Source organism: Triticum aestivum, chromosome 3B, assembly GCF_018294505.1.
Source record: "Triticum aestivum cultivar Chinese Spring chromosome 3B, IWGSC CS RefSeq v2.1, whole genome shotgun sequence".
In the NCBI taxonomy this organism is placed as follows: Eukaryota; Viridiplantae; Streptophyta; class Magnoliopsida; order Poales; family Poaceae; genus Triticum; species Triticum aestivum.
In genome coordinates, this window is record NC_057801.1 from 841,522,835 (window position 1) to 841,545,738 (window position 22,904).

General features: G+C 43.6%; 2 protein-coding genes across 2 annotated transcripts; both read right to left on the reverse strand.

Annotated features, from left to right (window-relative positions):
* Positions 1-1,546: 1,546 nt before the first annotated feature.
* Positions 1,547-7,092, reverse strand: LOC123072846 (ankyrin repeat-containing protein ITN1). The gene is made up of 3 exons (XM_044496511.1): positions 4,233-7,092; positions 2,876-3,411; positions 1,547-2,289 (listed from the first exon to the last, which is right to left on the reverse strand). The coding sequence occupies exons 1-3, from the start codon at positions 4,924-4,926 to the stop codon at positions 1,690-1,692; spliced, it is 1,830 nt and encodes a 609-aa protein (XP_044352446.1). The 5' UTR covers positions 4,927-7,092; the 3' UTR covers positions 1,547-1,689.
* Positions 7,093-7,321: 229 nt separating this feature from the next.
* LOC123072848 (kinetochore protein SPC25 homolog) lies at positions 7,322-10,676 on the reverse strand. The gene is made up of 8 exons (XM_044496512.1): positions 10,297-10,676; positions 9,917-9,982; positions 9,583-9,729; positions 9,177-9,284; positions 9,003-9,092; positions 8,792-8,914; positions 7,963-8,186; positions 7,322-7,841 (listed from the first exon to the last, which is right to left on the reverse strand). The coding sequence occupies exons 1-8, from the start codon at positions 10,466-10,468 to the stop codon at positions 7,815-7,817; spliced, it is 957 nt and encodes a 318-aa protein (XP_044352447.1). The 5' UTR covers positions 10,469-10,676; the 3' UTR covers positions 7,322-7,814.
* Between the last annotated feature and the right edge of the window lie 12,228 nt (positions 10,677-22,904).

Genomic DNA, 22,904 nt, shown 5'->3' on the forward strand with positions numbered 1-22,904 from the left:
CACTCGGTGCTCTTCTTCATGGCGACGCCCTGGCGCAGCACCTCTCCGGCGCTGGTCGGGACTGGAGATGGCGGCGCAATCACGCTGGCTGGAGCCGCCTCGGCCGCGGTGGGCTCCTTGACTAGCTCGTCCGTGGCCGCAAGCGTGCAACGCGTTGCGCTGGCTTGCATGCTAGCCTTAGCCTCGTGTGCACTGCTAGCTTGTGGCCATGCGCAGCCGCAGCCGCCGCCGCGTGCCGGCGTGTTCGGAGCCATGCGCGCAGCCGCCGCCGCGTGCTGGCAGGCTGGCCGCCGTCGCCGCGAGCGTGCGTTTGCGGAGCCGTGTGTGTAGCCGCCGCCGCGTACTGGCCGGCTAGCTGGCTGCCGTCGCGTGAGCGTGCGTGTGCAGAGCTGTCGTCGAGGAGCTGCGTCCGGTGGTGGCGCCGACGGCCTGGGAGGAATTTCCGGCAGCTTCGGCGGCCGCTCCCACAGGTCCAACTGTCGTGGTTGCGCCACCGTTCCAGTCCCAAACCAATGCCAGGGAGGAGTTGCGCCGGGGCCTCGCCATGGAGGAGTTCGGAGCTCAAGTGCGGGTGCACACGAGATGTTCGAGGAAATGCCAAAGAGAGGAGAGGAGGAGGAAGTAGATTGATGCTGACAGGTGCGCCCCACCTGTAATAACGGTCAACTTAACAGTCAAAATAAACGGAGTTGAATTTGATGTCATGTCAGCTCTGACGGGTGGGTCCCGCCTATCATAAACGCGTTTAAATCGTCTAAACCGGTCATTTTTTAAAAGTGGTAGTTTTAGTAACAAAATTTGAAATTTTCGGTAATTATCAGTCACTTTTTTTTAATGTGATAGTTCAGTGGGCCGGCAACCCCTAGTGTGATAGTTTTTTGTCAAATACTCACCAAATCAAGAGTACACAGTGCAACTACAACAGGACTTTGGAGCAGAAAAACAACCATTCCTACATAACCAAGATTATTGGGAAGATTTCGCCATACAGAGACAGGGTCGGTACAGTTCAAGTATAGATAGTACAATGCCAAACCATGGGCAAGATCCCAAAATATTATGGGTTCCGTCTCCACAGTTGAGTAGCAGAGACAAAATCCAAGCTAGATGCTGGTGCTGCAAAGCTTCCGGGAAGATTTGGTGATGCTTCACTGTACTGTGAAGATCCATGCTTCATATGATGTGACCCCAGAGGTTTTGGCCTGTTTGCTTAATGCCAATTCCCCTGAATTTGCTACATTGATACTACGTCAGTTGCCGTTCACTATGAAACAACATTTTCGGTACACCATATTAACTTATCAGCCACGGCCGGCAAGCTTTGAGCTTGGATCAGCCACTACAACAACTTCAGCAGATACCTCACTTTGACAAAGGCAGACTAGCTCAATACCAAGGATAACATGACCACTAAAGCTTGGACATATGTTTTCAGTGCTCTGCTTCGGAAACCACACAATGCATAATCTTGCTTCCGCTTGTAAGAAGAAGGAACACCAATTAAAAGGAATGCAATTCATAAGGAAGAGAATCCTCTACCTTTTTGGGTCAAACCAAGTAAACCAAGTAGATTACATACTGAAATGGAATACAAAGAACCAATTGTATACTTTTTATGATATTTGTTACAGATCAGTTAAATAATAATACCAAAAGGCAGAGCCTCAAGACAAAGTGATGAGGTCAGACTTACACCATGTCAAGCAAATCAGAATTGAAAGCTTTACCCAACCGATGTCTGAGCTTCAAGACAGGCCATTCACAGAGTAGCTTAGTTAGAATCGGCAACAAAGCTACCATGACGCAAATTGCAATAGCCAACCAGTGGACACGTGGAGCAAGCACTGTGTATAAACCAGTTGAAAAAGCCGTAGTAGTTGCCACGTATGCAAACCACATGAGCTTCTTAGTGAAGGATCTGTAATAAAGCAAGAACTCATAATCCTCCCACCTTGCTATGATGCATATGAAGGCCACAACAAATGAGGAGCACATTGCTAAGACGTCAGAAATCAAGAATGCCTGGAATGCAAACTTCCTAGACATGATGGGAAGTCCCTCGCTTCCAGCACCGTTGATGTATCCTCCAGGAAGGGTGAAGGCAGCGGCGAAGGTGATTGTCGCAATGAGAATCGCCACTAACGAAGTGTTTCTTGTGTATGTTTGAGTTAGTGATTTTGCTTCCTTCCTTGATGCCTCGGTCGCTTCTAGTTTGGTTTTCCTTTGAAGATTATAAAAAGAGGCGGCATCTCGGGGATCAGCTCTCAGCATAAGCATACGCACTTCATTCTGCATGAATTCAATTCAAAGGTACAAATGAATATGGTGGTGTAATTACAAACTTAGAAATTCTATTACATGCGTAATACTTAGAAAATTTGCTGTCAGGTTAAAGATGCACATTATATTTAAATTGATAAACAAAGTTGTTGGCAATGTTGGAAATAGCAGCCTACAAAAATGTTACTCTATAAATTGACACATAATTGTAATCTGTGTTATAAAGTTTTCTATACTGTTATTAGACTTAGAAAAGAAAATAAATAAAATAGTTAAATATAAAAAATGTATGTTGCAGCATTGATTATTTTATGATTTGTTGGTTGCATAATAGAGGAAAGGAGTATAATACAGTAAAATATATTTTTATTATTTGCAACCGTTTATATATGGTCACACATGTTGGACATTTGCCAATGGATCGATTACATAAAAGTAGATGAGCAGACACGCTCAACAAGTTTTAGCCAAAGGCAGGTCTCGTGCCTCTTATTTTTCTAACTCTGAGCTCCATGGTACAAACTCACGAGTCATGTTGGACACACACACACACACACACACACACACAGGCAAAATATATTGATATTATACGTACCCAGTTTAATGTTTTGGCATGATCCGTGAAGGCCGACAACTCCAAAGTTGGTGGTGTACCCCTATTATCAATGACTATTGTGTCTATACCTTTGTGAGACAGCAGAGCAGCAACCATTTTAGGACTGCACTTCTGTAATGCGCCATGTAGAGCAGTTCTCCCGTTCATGTCTTGCATGTTGACGAGCTTGCGTAATTGTGAGGTCCTCATTATGAATTCGGCAAACTCCACTTGATCATACCATACAGCTGTATGAAGGGATGTCCAACACAGACCTTTTGTTGCACGGTAAGTAGCATCGGGACAGTGTTTAAGAAGCTCTTGAGCAACAGCGATATGACCTCCAATTGCAGCTTCACTGAGGAGAGGGGAACCATCACGTGGCAACTCATACCCTAAAGAGCAATCATGCTCCAGCAATACTCGTAGCACGCCAATCTGGTCATAACATACAGCTGCACTTAGTGGAGTATGCCCATCGTTGTCAGCTTCTCTGGCCAGCCAAGGACGTGTTTCCATAATTCTTTTAGCCAAAACTGAAAACAGATCAGTACATGAACAATGGTTAATTAAGCAAACGGATGGCGATAATACAATCAGTTTAAAATCCTTTTAGATACAAAGCTTTCCAGTCCAACAAAAACCCTAGTTGTACAAAACCATACCCACACGACGGTTGTAGGGCATTATTGAACGCCCAACCCTGGCTAGGTGTTTGATCAGCACACTGCTAGAACTAGGCCCCACACACTCCTTCTCCGGCGTCTACAGGCTACAACAAGTGTTGTTGTTCACATGTGAGTACAGCGCAAAAATGCTAGACATACAAAGACTTACACGTTTTTACACGCTCCTTCCATCTAACAACCAATCAGAAACCTCTCCCCCCCTGATTTTCAGGGGGGTGGGCCGCCCCGCTAACCTATTGACCAATCAAGGTTAACCATCCTGTAAAAGCCTGTAAATTGTTTGTACGTGTAGCATTGCTGCAGTACAGCGGCCAGCGGGGAATGAGAATCGATCCCCATGCCGGGTGTGTGAACCAATCTAGTGAGAAAGAATTTTTTATTGGATTTCCTTGGTCTCACACTATTAGACAAATTAAACTAACAAAGCAAAAAACAGATTGACTGCCATGAGTAATTATTCTTCTCTGTTGGGCATTTGGAGTGAGGACCCCATAAAGAAAGGAGAAGCTAGTGCACTGTTAAAGGTACTACCTCCGTCTCATAATATAAGAGCGTTGTAGTAACGCTCTTATATTATGGGACGGAGGGAGTACTACCTAACTACCTCGGTAGGGAATTACATGATTAAATGGATGTATCTAGCACTAAAATAATACATTTGATCTCACCTGGGTTTCCATTTCTCACGGCAGCCCGCACAGTGTTGTAGCCGTATGGTCCTGTATGAGCAGAATCGGGAATTTCAAGTAATTTCTCTGAAACATCAATAAAATCCCTCAACGCCGCAATGTACATGGGTGACTCGCTCCAAATGTTCACATGTGTCGACAGGGCGGGTTTTGCTTCTATGAGCTCCAGGGCAAGCTCCCTGTGGCCGTTGCGAATGGCATGGTGCAGTGCGTTACAACCATCGATGTCTTGCTCCAAGATTGACTCGCTCAATCCCTGTGCACGGTAGCATTGGAGTAGAACGGAAGCCAGGGAGACGTGTCCACTAGTCACTGCGGTGAGAAGTGGTGTCTCCCCTTCCAGGTTTAAAGCGGCGAGGAGAGACTCCTCCAGTTCTACCACATCCGTACAGAATGCCTGGTGCCCATGGATGGAGGATATGTGAAGGCAGCTGTTCCCAGCTAGAGTTGTTCCAAGAAGAATGCTTGGATCTTGCGAGGCCATCTCCTTCATTGACGTGGAATCACCGGATGCGGCCGCTGTCAAGAGCCGCTGGTCCATCTGTAGATGTTCGTGTCCACCTCCCGTTGAACTATCTGATGTGAAATCACCGGATGTGGCTGCCGTCGGGAGCTCCTGGTCCATTTGTGGCAGTTCATGTCCTCCTCCTGATGAACTAGCTAGTTCTGCCATCTATAAACGTAACAAATACAAAGATTGGTAAATGAGCAGCCACTGATTTTGAACTTTTCCTAACTTGAAATACCTGAGCTGTACTTTGAAACCATATTTTTCTTGTGGCAAATAATGAGGCGAGTTTTGACTTCCATTACATATGGTGGTTCTTAGGAAGGGACGTGGAGTATCTTAGCTCCAGCTCAAATGAGCTTGGTTGAACAGTAAATTCAAATTTTTTTGAGAACAAATTCAAAAAATTCTGAAATGCTTTTGTGGTAAAATTGGTGAAAGTTTCGAGTGCTTGCAAATTTTCACCATGAAATAAAATTCGTGGAATTTGTGGCAAAAAAAACAAAATCAGTGGTCCAAAATGCTTTCATTGAAAGCATTTTCGTGCATCTGTTTTTTTATGACTTCCACGAATGTCATTTCGTAATGAAAATTTTCAAGCACTCATAACTTTAACCAATGTTTACCACAATAAAAATCAGAATTGTTTGAAAAAAAATAGTTTTTTCTGAATTCACTGTTCATGGCAGGTGCATATGAGCTCGAGCTAAGAAGGCGACTTGTGCCTCGGGAAGTTGGTTTAGTACTACCACTAATTGTGGTGTCACCGTTTTAAAATTTTGATTAAAGAGACACAAAAGATGCCCCACAAAGAAAAAGAAAAACAAATGCACATTCAGTCCGCACATGGAAAACAGAAATTATGTTGTGGCATGTGACTACTAAGTAAGTAATTACCAAGTCAAATTCTACTGCTACTATTCGAAGCACTTCATGTGTGGATTGGATTTTTGTTTTAAATTGTGTGCCGCCAGATAACATCACGTGCCAATGTTGACAGGGTAACTAACTTGCTCCAAATTTCGACCATACATAATATACTAGCACCTGCCATGCTAAAATGTGATTAAAGATTGGAATTCTACAGAAGTCCAACAGCACAATGAGAGTCTAATTAAGTACTGAACAAATAATTTTAACAATACCTGGTAGTAGGAATTCGTTGTCTGATATGATAGCACAAGACCAATCCTTCTTCTTTCAAGAGGTAATCACTACAATTAAATGTGATGGAGTAACATGTGTAAACGAAGGGATGCACGTAGCATGAGCACAAGAGAATTCCTTGCAGAACGGTTCTCTTATAGAGGGCGATGATGCAACAAGCCAGAGCAAAAAAAGATAAAAGCAAGCCACAATTGGGAGGAAAGAATACACACTAAGATATATACATTAGGGACAAAGCAAAAGCTATCATGCAGCATTGAACGTGATTGAAGAAATGTATCATATGAGGGGACAGCTTGTTTCACATGTGGGACATGGTAAGATTGCATCCTTGTATTGTCAAGGTATCCAGTGGTTAAACTGAAGCCCAAAAGCTACCTACTAACCCTTCAAGGATGATTCTTTGATAGATTATTAATAGTTAATTCTGGGCCCTCTACTTCGAGAATGTTGGCAAGGTATCCAGTGATTAAACTCAAGCCCCAAACATCTCGTCACACTTCTTTTCAGTAAATAGGATTAATTTACTGCAAATATACTTATGTAAAAAATATTTCTCATCGGTCCCCAGAAATAAGCTTAAATGACTGACGTTTTGGACACCTACATGGCCCGTGAAATATAACTTTGACCATTATTTTCTTGTATAATATAATAATAATACCAAAAAAATACTGAAATAGTTTTCAGGAAAAAATTAAAAAACTAATTTTCACATATCCAATCAAACTATTTTTCGACAATGTCAATCATCAGGGTGATAGAATTTTGATCAAGGCTATGTCCAAAACATCATTCATTAAGGACTGATAGGACTAAGAATTAAGGCACAAATATAAAACGGAAGTGCAAAGCTAGAAAATAATGAATTACGGAAAACTTACATAGTTGTTCATAAAAAATGTTCTAGTGGATTTTGAAATTCCTATAAAAACCAGTGGTATAACAAAGAAATCTATAAAAGAATTGTTGTGTTCCGAAGATCCAACATGTTTCTATAAAGAAATTCCGATACAATAAAAAAGGTCTGAGTATCAAACACATGATTTCTGTAATACCTGGTCGTACAAATTAACAAATGACAACGGATGACCACGTACCTCTTTGGGACTTCTTTCCAAACTGATTACCATTAAATGGAATCAATCAGAGTAAAGAAACAGCAGTGGGGGCACACTATTTTAAATTCAAGGTTCTCCTCTTGAAGTGCCTTAGTAGAAGTGCTTATTACTCATCATGAAGAAGCACGCTATATAGGCACGGCCATGCTTTGCTACACCAGATGTCATGAACTACTCAGCAGTGCTTGGCCTTCCTTTCAGTTAGTAGTCAGGTTATTTGGAGTTGCCAGTCCTTGGACAAAACACAGTGGAGTACCAACAGCTTTGGAACAGAAAACTAAACCATGATTACATTACCAAGATTATTAGGAAGATTAGGTTCTACAGATAGGAAATTACAGTTCAAGTTTCCATGAGAGAGTACAACAGAAAAAAAAATACACAACATCCACAATGGCATAGCAGGGACCAAATCAAAGCTACCTGCAGCTGCAACGTTCCTCGAAGACCAAATCGAAACTACCTACAGCTGCAACGCTCGTCAAGGATTTACTGGACGTTCACTTCACTGTACAGATCGATGTGAACCAATGGTGTCAGGTTGAGGGGAAGGAGATCGAGATGGAACTCCCTGTGTCTACCAAGTACACAGCCCACTGCCTACTTGTTCTTGTTCATTTTGCCATACTCAGAATTTGATCCATGAGGGCCGTCTAAACTGGGATACAGCCAATGCATCTAAGAATTTGCTCCATGGGGGCCGTCCAAACTGGGATACAGCCACTGAATCATATGGTGCTGCCCAAGTGGTTTTCTGTGTATAGCTTAATGCTTATTCCCTGCGTCAGCAGCCTGTGAATTAAAAAAAGTCCTCATACATCAGCACGAGTGCAATTTTTCTGTTCTCTATGGAGTATAAATGATGATAATAAACAGCTAGCAGCGTACCCAGGGGATGATATGGTGTACTTACAGCAAAGCGTGGGGAGCGGCGGGTGGCAGATCCCGATGTAAGGGGAGATGCTGTTGATCGGGGAGGGGCACCTCTCTTTGCACGTGTATCTTGATTCTTTGACCGGCTTCGGGAATGACTTTGATTGGTGCTGCCTTCGCTTGTGGTATCAACTGACACAGCCGGTGGTGATGAAATTGGTGTGGATGATGTGTCTTGGCACAATGAAGTTGCAGGATGAACCCCTGCAGAACAGTGCAAATAGAATTGCATAGCTCATAAGCTAGACGACCCATTTTTCAACAGAACTACCATGAGAAATGTTCAGTATTACTCATTATGAGGAAGCACACAAGGCATGGTCATGTTTTGCAACATCAGATGTCATGAACTGCTCTGGAGTAAGTACTTGGTGTTCCTTTCAGTTAGTGGTCAGGTTATTTGTGGTTCAAAATCCTTGAAGTTTGACAAATTTGTGAACCAAATCAGCAAAATGAAGTGGAGTCCCGACACCTTTAGAGCAGAAAACTAAACCATGATTGCATCACCAAGATTATTAGGAAGATTATGCCATACAGGACAGGACAGGACAATTCAAGTTTCCATGATATTATAGCTAGTAAAACCTGCTGCCAGCCCCCCATCATACAGACATGACAAGTTTATCTCGACACTCAGTTGATTATAAAACAAATCGGTAGAAATTTAGGTAGATACTTGATACATACAGAGAACGTTATTGCAGCAATATTAACAGAGTTAATCTTGGGGGTAAACAGTGCCATACTCAATTAACTGGCATTTCCGGGAAAATGGACTTGATACAGTTCAGCAAGGAAACATGGAATACCTTTGATGCCAGCCGCTTGGAATCTTGCTCTCATGGTTCTAACGAACTTGAAGAGATCGTTAGTGCGGTTCAAATCCTTCACCAGCTCCTCAGTGTCTTTCAGTAACGGAATACATTGAATTACTGTTACAAAAAGAATGAGAACTTTGATGACTATACATTTTCAAACAGTATGATATTAGACAGCTTAGATAAGAAACTTGCGACTCACAGCTGTATTCGTCTTTATTGACCTTTATGCAAAACGAATACTCATCGTCAGGACTTTGCATGTCCACTTTATTGAAGACAAATTTAACCCCTTCACACACAAAAGAGAGGAAATGTCAACTATGTTATGGCCTGGAGCTCACTTAAAGGAACATGTTATGGAAACTGTCATTACCTTCCCCTGCAACAACTCGAAACCCAAGAAATTTGTCGTACCACGTGATAGCTTCGTCCAGGTTCTTTTTCCCCGTCGCATCAACATTAGCTTCAAGAGCTTCGACAGCTGCCATCAAAAGAAAATGTATCAAGGCACGTAGGTTCCAGATTCTGCGTAGCCAAGGAAAATATATTCAAACAAAATCATAATGTTGGCGTCAGCATAACAACAAATTTCAATGGCAGAATATATTGGAACTAGGAGTTCAAAAGAACCCCTCAGGCTGGACTATTGGGACTTGTATCTCCGAACCTGACCAAACAACTTCTAATTTCCTATTCAGTTCAGACTTTACAGGTAAGATACTACAATGACACTTTAAATTGTTGTACTAGAACTGTGATTCAGATTGTAATTTTTTTACCTTCAAGCTGATGTGCTATGACATTTGCATACTCATCTCTCCTAGCCCTCTGCTCCGAGACCAGGCCTCTGAGCTGCTCGTTCGTTGCAGTGGCGTTCGAGATCGACTCGCTGGTGTGCTTACATTCTGATTCTTTCTTCAGTTGTGCTGCAGAGATAGTTTACAAGTCCATGAAATGCAGCAGAGGACGACGATAGACCAATATGAAATGAAACATTGACCACATCACATGGTTCATAGACCGAACCCGTTCCATAACAAAAAAGAAGCACTTGGAGTGTAACATACTACATTCCATTTGTGCAAAGCTGCCCAAGGGTGAAGAAATGCTTACTGGACAGAGCTTCTGCCAGAGCTGCCTCCAGTCCCCTGAGCTGGTCCTTGAGAGCGTTGAGCTTTTCTGCCATCACAGAAAGAGGCGAATCGGTAAAATCAATCACTCGCACATTCATCAGCAAAACTGATTCACAAATCGTAGCGCAGCCCAAAGGTAACTAACTAATCGTCCAAAAACTAGGCCCTTAGCAGGCAGGAATTCCAAGCACAAACAAACTTAGATTTGCAAGTTTCACCGGCTCGCCGCCATCGCCGAACTGAACAGCTAACAATTGGTACTACTGCACAGCGTGCGCTTCAGAGGTTGCTCCCGCGGGTACGAATCGACCAGCAGCGGACGAACGGAAGAGCAGGGGCGACGGCGGGGGAGGCGCGTACCTCGGTGCGCGACGCTGTGCTCGGCGAGCGAGCGGGCGGAGAGGACTGCGCCGCGGAAGGCGGAGGCGGCCGCCGCGGTGCGGTCGCGGCCCTGCGCGATCCGCCGCTCGCACGCCGCCATGTCCCGGCGCAGATCCGCGGCCGCGGGCCCTCCCGCGCGGTCCCCTTCCATGGCCGCCGTCGCCGGCTTCGGAGGCGAGCGCGGCGGTGGCGGGGGCCGCCGGACGCGCAGGCGGAGGCGGAGGCGGCGGCTGCTCTGCTGCTGCCGGCGGTGAGGTTTGGGGTTCGGGGAGGAGCGGATTCGGTTCAAAATTTCGCCTCTCGACTCGTTCTGAAGTTCTTTTTTTTTTTTAGGGAAATCGTTCTGAAGTCTGTGATGGTTTTTTTTTCCAGAGCGTGGCCAAACGGCCCGGCCCGGCCCGTGCTAATCGTTCCTGGCACGGCAAGGCCCGCCATGGCACGTTTAATAGCTGGGCCAGGCCAGCTCGCGTGCCTCGCTCCTCGGCCTTGGTAGATGCCTTGCAATATTTAACACTTACAAGACCTGCCATATCTTTCCCTGTCAATAAATGCTCTTACACTTGCACATTGGACAACAGTAAAAAGAATCCTAAGGTATCCGAGGGGTACTATGAGCACAGGATTAAAGTTTGCAAAGTTAGCCTTAACATTGGTGAGTGCATTTTCTGATGCTGATTGGGCTGGATGTCACGATGACAGAAGATCAACAGGAGGTCTTGTTGTTTTCTTTGGACCAAATCTCATATCCTGGAGTGCACGGAAGCAAGCTACTGTGTCAAGATCCAACACACAAGCGGAGTACAAAGCCTTGGCAAATGCTACGGCTGAACTAATATGGGTTCAAATCTTGCTTCGTGAACTTCATGTGAATCACTCCCCTACTGCTCTACCGTGGTGTGATAATATTGGTGCCACGTATTTATCAGCAAATCCAGTGTTTCATGCAAGAACAAAACATATTGATGTTGACTATCATTTTGTGCGAGAAAGAGTAGCCAGGAAGCTGCTTGATACTCGGTTCATCCCCACTAATGATCAAGTTGCAGATGGTTTTACTAAAGCCTTATCATAGCGCAAGTTAGAAGAATTCAAGAGCAATCTCAACTTGATGAAGTTATGATTGAGGGGGGTGTTAGAATATAATGCACGTATATGTGGTTGGATATAAACCGTATGTACTCTTTAACTTGCGTATATTACAATCTTGTAATCTGGTAGTTAGGTCTGCGGTTGATCTTTATCATGTGGTTAGCTAACTTGAGGATCAAGCCTAAACCTAACTACCGAATCTTGTAAACCCTAGCCTCTAGCTATATATTAACACGTAACGCGTCCCTGCAAGGTATACGCTTCACGCCATCTTTCATCTGTCACAGTTTCTTAGGGGCTGTTTGGTTTGAGACTAAGTTTGCCAAAGTTTGCCACATCTAAGGTTAGACAAGTTTGACCAACTTTGATGTATGTTTGGTTCAAGCCACATTTTAGGCAAGCCACACTATGGTCCCACATCACATACACAAAAAAAATATGGCAAGATTTCTTTAGGCTTGCCAACTTGTGGCTCTCATTTAAAAAATTAACCTTAGGCAAGTTTGGCAACATTGTATGGCAAAGTGTGATACTCCTAGGCCTGGAACCAAATAGCCCTTTACCGAAAAAGGCTTTCGCCCCGCTATATTGATATAGCAACCGCCCGATACAACAAAGAGTCCAATGCTGGGGCAAACAGCACAAGCATGCCCAAAAGAAACAAAAGAGAAAGAAGAGACAAAATAATGTCCACAGCGTCGGATCGACAAAAACGATGATAACCCAAAACCGTTGCGCCCACCGGAGATGTACCACCTCGCTCCAGGCACCTCGAACCTCCGCATACCAAGCAGCACCTTCAGGAAGGAACACGACGACAACGACGACGCTGCTGCCCGGACAGGTCCTAGGGTTTCCCCCGGTACGCGGAGAGGTGTGGGGAAGGGGAAGACCCGACGCCCTTCAGGAAGGAACGATGGCGCCCACGGGCGTCACCGCGTCGTGGCCGGCAAGCCGGCCCGGATTTCTCCCATCCGCCAAACACCCACCACCCCGAACGGTCCGACGCGCACCACCAGACAAGCCACCCACGAACGTGCGCCACCACGGACTTGCCATCATCACCGCCGCTTCACCGTGGTCATCGAAGCGAGACCGACAAGGACGAAAGGGAGCAGCCGGGAACGAGGAACGGCAGCGAGAGCAGCCACGCCGGGGGACACAACCTCCACCGCCATCGGCGGTCACCGACCGGACGCGGCAAGGGGAGCGTACCAGGCCCTCGAGGCCCGGCCAAGCCCAAAAGGGGCTCGTGAAGCACCCGTCGCCGAGCTGCAGTAGACGTGCCGCCGTCTCCACCACCCCCCGCACGAGCCGCACCACCACCGCCCCGGTCGGAGCCGCCGCAGGCGAGACCGAGTCAGGCCCGCCCAGATCCAGATGGGGCCCAAAAGGGCCCAGATCTGGGCCGGGCGGGCGCCGCCACCATCCACCGCGCCAGCGCGCCGCCAAGGGGCTGCGCCGCCGCCTCTAGGCCACCCGGAGCTGCGCCGCCTGGAGCAGCCGCCGCTGCCGGAATCACCATGGACCGAGGAGCACCGCCGCGGGACGCCACCACCCGAGCCGTGGCACCGCGCGCGGGGAAGGGACGGCCGCCGCCGCCGCCAACACCACGCGGGCAGGGCCCGGTGGCGCAGGCCGGCGGCGGCGGGAGGAGGGGAACGGGAGGGGGAGGCGCTCGAGGGCGGGGAGATGGGCCCCCGGTCGCCTCGCTCGGGGAGGCGACGCGGGGGGCGGGCCGGGAGGGAGAGGGAGGCGGGGCGTGGCGCGGCGCACGCGGCCGGAGGCGCGGGAGGGTGGGGGGAGGGGGGCCGGCGGCGGCGGCGGAGCGGGGGGAACCCTAGGCCGCTAGCTTGTTACCCCCAAAATAGCCCTTTATTCTAGTGTCTGCTCTAGATAAATTTCCCTAGTCTTTGACATCCGACAAGGTCATGGCACTATTTATTTATTTTTGCCCTGTCCTCCTCAAATGTCCAAACTCCATGATTTTTTTTGGCATGCACATTGCGCAACCGAGCAACTTGGGTGCCAATTTTTTTAGATTTCTTGAATTTTACTGATTTTACTGTTCATGAGCGGTAGCATCTGAGCCCGGTCTCCACATCGGACTATCCGCTTTGGACCGTGTATCTACGCTACTACTCCCTCTGTAAACTAATATAAGAGTGTTTAGATAACTAAAATAGTAATCTAAACGCTCTTATATTAGTTTACGGAGGGAGTATTAAACAAGAGGCAGACGAAAACTCTGGCGTTCGCACGCCCACCTCATGCCCCGCCGATTCCCCGCGTAGCCGCCCCGCGCCCGGACACAGGCGCCGCCCCGCCTGCTACACCGCTCCCCGTCGCCGTCGCCGCCCCTAGACGTCCTTGCCTACGCGCTCCTCGCCGCCCCCACGAAGCCCTCGCCGGCATGCTCCGTGATCCCCCCCCCCCCCCCCCCCCCGGCCACTATACTGCTTTCGCCGCGCCGGCGGCCCTCCCCGTCACCCTTGCCGCCTCCCACGATGCCCTCACCTGTGCGCGTCTCGCCGGCACGCTCCTGGCCTCCCTCCCCGCTCCCCCCATGGCAGACCATAAGCGCGCGCGAGGGGCGACATCAACTTCACTCACTGGTGTGTTATCTTCTCCATCGTCCTTCATTCCCATTGACTGGAAGCAATCTTGTCGATTTCATTTATTTGATTTTGATTGTTCGTCGCCACTCTGTTCTAGATGAAATAACCTCCACTGCCCGTGGCTCCCTGACTCTCTGATGGCAAGAACTGGAACTTGTGGCACTCATACAAGTCAACAGACTGCACTTTAATGCTGCACAAAAGGGCTGTACTCGATTAGTCATTTCGTCAGATTTTAATGTGAGTCCTTACTGACAAATGCATGCTAGATTGATCAGTGCTCCACTGGTCCTTTCTCTGCAGCTTCCTTTTGGGTGTATTTTCTAGGCATATAGTATAATACATGATACATAAGGGCAACATGAATAAAGTGAAATACTAAAATTCACTATTTGTAATGGATATGTCGTCTCCTTGAACAAATACGAGCAGCCGGTAGTATTTGTTCATCGCCATATTTTGCATATAGGGGTAGTAAATAAATGTCTTCATACGGAATTATACATCAAAGGTATGCTACAGTACTAGAGATATATTTATTTTCCCATTTTTTGATAACCGTCGCAAAGGACGGACACATATACAACAAGTATATTATTTCACCTATTGAGCACTCATAATTGAACCCATACAACAAGTATTTGTAGTTCTTTCCTACGAGTTGAGTTTTTGCATAGTGATTTTGTATTAACTATAGATTCCCCTCAGCCACTAGAAGGTCCTAATTGCAATTCTGAGCACTCCTGATTGTACCCATACAACAATTCTTATAGTTCTTTCATAACAGTTGAGTATTTCCATATAGATTCTGTACTTATAGAGGTTGCCATCAGCCAGTAAAATGTCCATTTTTTGGATCACCTCATTTTTGCAACTCTGATCTATCTATAATATTTTTCGAGTTATCAATATTGTATCCATGACATGGGGAATATTCGTTGAATTAAATCTGAGTCTACACGTGATATTGTTATCTCTGTTTATACCATTTGTTGAGCAATGGTATTATTTTTTAAGGCTGCTTGTTGAGCAATTCCATGTTAGATCCCGTGTTCACACTGAACATTGTATTCATACGCGTCCTTGTATTAAATTTTATATTGTTCTGGTTGATGCAAGCCTTCTTGTTACCTGAATGTTGTTTATTCTGCAATACTTGTCTTACGTACAATCCAAGCTTCGACTCAAAGTCAAAAGTTGTTGGCTGTGTCAACCCCTCCCCTGTTGTTCATGTAGTCTTAGATTTGGATTTAGAATCTGTTTTTATTCTGCAACCAAAGTGTTAATAAAGTATACTGATTAGCACCTGCAGTCTTTCGATTAGCACCTGCAATCATTTGCAGGTTTTCATTTTATGTCTGACTTGTTTTCATATTCACTCACTCTCGAACCAATGAAAGTTGATAATATTTTAAAATTAGTTTTTTCCAATCAAGCAGTTGTAGAATCCAAGGTTCAAGCTATCTGTTTTGAACAATCACACAATGATTGTACAAGAAATTTGGAGATACATATACAATAGCTAGCTATTGACAAGCCTGATTTTATGTTTTTTCTCGAGGGTCTTAATATCAATCAAATATTTTGATTTTTAGCTGAATGATGGAACAATGGAGAGTGCTTCTTAATCTCGAACTAGGCCACTGAAAGCTTATTCACATAGATAGTTTTATGTCTCCTTAGAATTTAGTCCACATTTATGACTATGACTTTATATGCTCTGCTAATTCTGTAACGACATGTTAGATTTTTGCTACATGTGTGAGGTGCTATGTTTCATAATGACATGTCTTCTAGGCGTCAGGGAACGATTTGCTGCGACTACAACTCACATGCAGTATATTTGTTTACAACTCAGCATTCCTTCTTTTCTGTTGAGTTTTGTCGATATAGCAATAAACATGCAATGGTCTATATTTATATTACTTCCGAAGTTGCATGTGCACTATTGCTGGATTAGACTGTTAGTATACGAATCTATTTGTATATGAGAAAAGAAAGCATTGCTTTTAAAAACTAACTTATGTGTATGGTTTATCTTAGTTGTTGGTCTGCCATTTGAGGGCGTGAGCACGTGAACATTTTCAATGTACATATGATTTCTACTTTCTTGATCAATAATAACAGACATGCCAATGAAAGTAAGGTCTTTTTACTGTCAAATGGGAGGTTTGGAGTATGATATTTGGTCTACTCACATGGCATTGGCCCTGCTTGATCAACACATGATTCTTGTTGACTTCTTACATAACCTGATGCACCATCCACATGCACCTGCACTTGGTCTTGATTTCATATATGTTACTGGTAATAAGACACTCCATTTTTTCTTTGCCACATTTATATCCATGTTAAATCTGTGGTCATTTCAGTGTTTTTTTATTCTTGGTTCTGGAGCAAATTATGCTTCTGCTAAATGCAGTTACAGCAGGTCAAACGACTAAATACAGTTACACAATAAAGTTTGAGGAAGATGGCTTTCATGATCACATTTATTTCCTCCTTATTGTTTAATACATTCAGAAGTTATGCTTGACAAGAAAACTTATTTCTCAGACTAAACCATATATGTTAATACATTGATTTATGCTACAACAACGTAATTTTGGAATGTATAGCTCCTAAGTGCCGAATACATGAGATTGAATTTGGTTATCCAGAACATGATTTGGTCTTATTGATAGCAAGGCGAACCTTTAGAAAATTGTTTTAATTCATTTGTCTTCTCTTAGTGGACCTGGAATCTTTCTGTGGCCTTTTTTCCTGGCGCTGCATTATTTCATTTAATCCCTTTTTGCCTGAGCTCAAGGATCTAATAAGAAACTGTTGGTTCACAATCAACCCTTGGAAGAGTCAACATCTAGATCGACCAATTTTACAGCAAGGTTGTCATTAAATTCTTTTGAGGCCCCTATAGAAGTGAAGGTATTTCATGTAATTATAATTGTGCTTACTATTTATTAGGTGACTTGAATTTTCAGCTGCATCAGTCGACATGTGCCTGAGAAGTAGGTGAGACGGCAATAAGGCTCAGATGGAGGCGACACTACCTGTTGCATGGACGTAGGCAGGGACGGCGCAACTTGTTGTGGCGTCGGCGGCGGAGGACATGCAGCGGGTTATGGGGTTTGGGTAGAGGTGGGTTAGAGGGATGACCGGCGACAGCAGTGGTGGCTCGGGCAGACCAGGGCGGCAAGGCTGCAACGTGGGCGGCCGTGTGTGGTGGCGTATGCCTGGAGGAAGAAGAAGGTTATAGGTCCGTTGGATGCATATATGGAATGGTGGAGAGAAAACCGACTGAGGAGAAACCTTTTCGAGCCTGAAATAGTCGCTCTCAATTGTAACCGTAGAAGCTTGGCACGGTTTTGAAGGATCAGAGTTGCTTGTGTGTTGTATGACTGAATTTTTTTCTTGCAAATTTAAGTCCTTTGTTTGCTCTATATGTTGAAGACTTTTGTTCTACACGTCTTCCTATGGGTTTTGAAGAAATAGAGTTGCGTCGTACGACATGGTGAAAAGAGAAGATGCACATGATGAGATAGAAATGAACTATGTGTTTTTATCTGTAACGTAGGTTAAGTGTCATTACATGGACCGGATCATCACATTGCTATGATTAATTGGTCAACACGTGCATTGCACGTGCACATTTACTAGTATTAAAGGAAAACTAACATTCATGCACGCCATCCTCCTTTTCCTTTCTCCATGCACTAGGTAGGAAGTGCGGCTTGCCGCAACCGGCAGTGACGCGCTGCCGGGTACAGTCATATCCAATCCAATAATACATTCATAAGAGCATTGCAAATATAAAAAATAGCAATGAATACTTATTGTTCAAGCATGCAAACAAAGTACTTATTGTTGCGAAAGGAAATTAATGTGATTGCCGAAAACTAATCAGTCCAACGCAGCAAATTTACAGAGCATTTCATCCAAGCAATGCCAAAGGCAAGGCAACCAGATATACCAAAAGCAAGGGAGCATTTCTCTTCCAAAAGTAAGCCAAGACGATGGATCGTCACTAAGTAAATACAATAGTTGAGTAATTATATAGGCAAAGGGAGCCAATAGGTGGTGCGAGATAAAGAACCTAAGTAGTTATGGTAAACCCTAATACTTGATAGCTTCATTCGGTTGTCTTGTTGCGCGACTCCTTACGTGCCATGATACATGAATCTCCGGCGATTGTACTATTTGGCTAATGAAGTCACATGAAGTATTTGCATAATAGTATGATTATGACTTCGTAACTGCCTTCCCAGAGCGGGTAGACACTGGAGCGACAATCTGCCCTTTTTAGGCTTGACCTAATCCTTAGCGCATATCCTCGATTGATTGTTCAAGGTAACTTGCTAGGTCTCTCCATGTGATGGAGCTGAGAAATACTGGAAACAGGTAGCATATGATGGTCAAGACCATTGCTCTCACCATTCGTTGCCCGGGAGCAGTGGTAGTATTGGTCATCTCACATATGTAGTACATGATGGCAGACTTCGTCGTACCAACAGATTGTCTGAGTCAACCATGCTCACATGGAGACTTTTTTAGCTTCTTTGCATAGAAGCACCTGCGTCCAAGGGATGTACCATACTGGACATGCGGTCCTGCATATCGAGTATAAAGAGTTTAACATTCGAGAAGTATGAAATATTTAACCACAGAGAAGCGACAAACATGTTTTTCATGGTAAGAGATGAATTCAAGGGTAAATCACTACACCGTATAAACTACAGTACTACATTGTTCTCTTAGTTCCACCAACTTAAATTGCTAACCATGTAGTCAAGAGAAAATTTGAACTATCATATTTCAGATCATACGATGTGTTTTCGTTTACTTTGTACGCACAAATTTGTTACCTCCTTGACCTACAATTTCATATCGTAAATAGTTCATCCAAGCGGGGTCAGTGTTACCTCTTGTCTTGGTCCTCTCACAAAGGTATGGTTCACTACACATGGTTTCAATCTTTGGCTTTCCGGCACGGTGGCGTTTACGACAGTGTCTACCTGAAAAACTGAACCAACCAGTGTGTCGAACACAACATCAATAGAATTCATAGATAATGGCACTTGCTACTCAATGCATACATACATACCTTCATCGTTACCGAGGTAGATCGGATCATCCACTCTGACCCTTCCATGATGTGCCTAGTACTTGAGCCCTATTAAGAGTGAATTTTAAACGCAAGAGGATTGTTATTAGCATGGGCCTAGAAAGATTAGTCTTTAACAACAAACAATCAGATTATGGTTATATTCAAATCTGATATGCAACAACGCATTGACAACCAAAACTGGAGTTAATAGAGGGTACATCAGAACTGAATCTATAAATGTTCACCAAATCTGAATTTATCCATGCAATCGGTACATTTTTGTAACCACGTGTTTATCAGTTAGCAGGAAAACAGTATTGCAAAGAGATTTTCTCCTATATCAAGCTCATCAACATATAGTGAATCGTATTAGACTTGAATCTATTTACTGGTTCTACAGTTCAAAAACCTCTTTTCATGGTCAATTAGACAGAGAATTAGCAAAGGATAGGAAGAGAAAGAGAGATGCACAGAAAGATGGGGAGTGGGAGGGAGAGGAGATAATATAACTGCAAGAAACAATCACAGCCATATCGAAATGTATGGTAGCCGCATCCGCGGGTGACATCGTCCTACCGTGCTTCCCTCCCATGATCCTTTCTTATTTTAGAAACAAAGGGGAAAAGAGAGCAGGGAAAAGCGTGGGAGCCAGCAGGGAATCCACAGGGAAATAGCCTAATCAGCTTACCCACCGACGCCAAAGAAGAAATGAAGAAATAAAAACCATTAGCTATAGACTGATCTCGTATAACGATGAGATCGCAAATGGTGATAATAGATTTTTGAATTAATCTATAATAGATAAAGAATATATAACTACTGCATTTCCTAACAATATGTGGAGATCCTGTATTCATGTAAATAGTTTGAATTATTATACCTATGAGATGAGAAAATTTAAAACATCTTTATATCGTCGTAAAAGGAAGATGCACATGTACATAGTCAAAAGTTAGGATGCCAGTCATAAGAAACCTGGTAAAAGTCAATCAATAAGCAGTAAAACTTTGGTGGAAGTCGTTTGGACAGTCACTTGGACGGCTCAAATAGCAAGTGCCCCGGGGAGACTCCATTTAATCCACGGTTCTAACAATGGTATATGCTAAAAATAGACATGCAAGGATTCAACACTACAGTGAGATTAGGCTATAAACAATCAGTATTTAAGGCTCCTTCTCTAGTCAAGCCTAACTGAAGTAAAAATCATGTCATTATTTAGTGTTCTAGGATGATGAGAGACTTACTCAGCCACTCTTCTTCAGTACATAAATGTCATTTATCCTGTTGCCTTTTATGCTCATATATGTTGCCTCTTAGGCGCCCCATCTTGTTCTCACTCTATTGGTAGTTTTAATAATCATGCAAGAACTGCCATCTCTGTATGTCAAGAATCAAGTCAGAGTCATTGCAACTCGGGTCCAAGAAATGGATAGCGAAAGTGAAGATTCTACTATCTTGTAAGAGTAGCTTCAGTTTCTGATTCCTGGGTACATATGCCTTTGTTATTGTACTAAAGGTCCAATGTACAACAACAACTCACCTTCTTTTTCAAAATCCTTTGATACACAGTATAAGTTGCCGACCAACATCTTTGAGCATGCACATCTGGCATAAACAATTATACCTTGTTCTAATCGACCTGCATGATGATACCGGTAAAATCTAAGATCACATATGACAATAACGATGGCGTGCAGACTATCACCAATAGGATACCTTCTAAAATATCACATTAGATTACTAAATGCAAGTATAAAATGCAACACGCACTGGACCAATAGGTTGCTGGCTCAATACGTCAGTATTTAGTGCTGGAGGTAGCTGATTGGATTTAATTGTTTGTCCATCAACCACCTTTAACCAGGAAATAAGTCAGAAGAAGGCAAGCAAATTTACTTTGACGAAAACCTCAAAGAAACAGTATCCTGCAGAATCCAAAATAAAGACGATCCCTATAAGAAATATAGGAAAGATCAGTTATACCATCGACAAAGAAGACTACAGAAGATGATCTTTGATGGAAACCACAAAGAAACAATATGTGCATGCTAAATGTTTAGATATAATCAACATTATCTGATAGCAAAATCAAGAAGCTACTGTTTGATCCAGACAAATAAAAGCATGTGCATGCCAAAAGCTAAATGCCTAAATTAAACTAAAACAAAAGGTTTCAGAGGACAAAGCTTAATCCAGTGTGTCAAAGGATACCACGGGACTAATGTTCACCAGCCAAGAACCATCATCATGTCACATTTGATTTAGAATTAAAAAAATATGCCAATCCAGACACATAGCAGGCAGGCAAGTACCGAGATCGGCAACGACAAGATGCACGTGGAGTCCTGGCCGAAGTTAGGGAACCGTGCGTCGCTACTCCTGGTGCTGGCGTACGCCATGCATGAGCAATTTTGCCTGATTAAATGAGATCCACAAGAATCATTCAGAATAACAAAATTTTCAAAGGAAGGCAAAAGTTTTTCCACATATCTTTGACTATTGAACAAGAAGAATAATAAGCAGTGTATATATGAACTTAAACAACATACATTATATAATAGAAATTGTTTGCATCAAGTAGACCATGCCAAAAGATAAGTTGTATTCTAGAACTAAAATTATTTGCATCCAGTTGATTATTTGTGATGTTTTTTTGTTAGTGAGCTGTAACCTAAAAGTATATGACCAAATGACAGAGTAGAATAGAGCTAGCAAAGACCTAAAAAGTCAGAAACTCTCTGGTCACAACACTCATGGCTGGCTCAGCTTGCTACCAATTGAATTCACATGTCCAAACAGCACAGCATGATGTATGGTTGTTCAGGGCGGCCTGGGTTGACTAATCTAGTCATCCTTTCTTTTCAAAGCTAGGAATATGTATGAAGTTTAGTTAGTACCTTCCTTTGACACAGTGTCGAGGCCATCGCAGGGCTCCTCCCTGTCATAGCCACTCAACCCCATGTCTCCCAGAACTCGTTGTACCGGATACCGACTGCTCTAGGAGTCACCCAGAACAAAGTCTGGTCAGGAATCATCAAGTATATGTATCATTTTCATGCAACTGGAAATTTTAAATTTAATTACATAGAAAAGGCATATATGGAGCATAGGACCCCGATGGCCAGCGACTGAGCAACACGAAAGGGAGCACCATGGAAAAAAGACACGGGCATTTACATGAATACAATAGAGATGATACATAGGCAACCATTGTCATTTCCCAAACCTATCACTTCCTCATCTGATTATAATGGTAAAATCATATAATTATATTTATCTACATCAGTAATATAACACGAAGAAAATAAATAAGTAACCATAATCATTTGTCCAAACCATCATCGCTCTTATAATTTTGTAGACAAGGGCAAAGTTCAGTTCAGGAACGGAAATAGAAAAGATAATAAGAAAGAAATACTGAAAATATAGGAATATAATTGTTTGTGAAATCATGAGTCCTGCACATGCAGAGCTATCTCTTTGAGGTTGCTAATATCAAATCTTGAATTTCACACAAGTGAAACATGGCATGGCTAAGAATTCAAAAGGAAGTAACAAAAAATCATAAGGTGAAGAAAAATTAAAGTACCACTGATCTATTTCTGCAGCAGCACACAATATTAGCCATGCTAGCTAGCTGCAAAATCCATGACCCACCTAATCATGTGTATGCAAGTGACAATTAATAGCAAGCCAAAGAAATGAAAATTTGTTTATTTACCTGCAACACATAATCGAACAAACACATTTCCATTTTAGTAGTCTCCTAGCCAAAA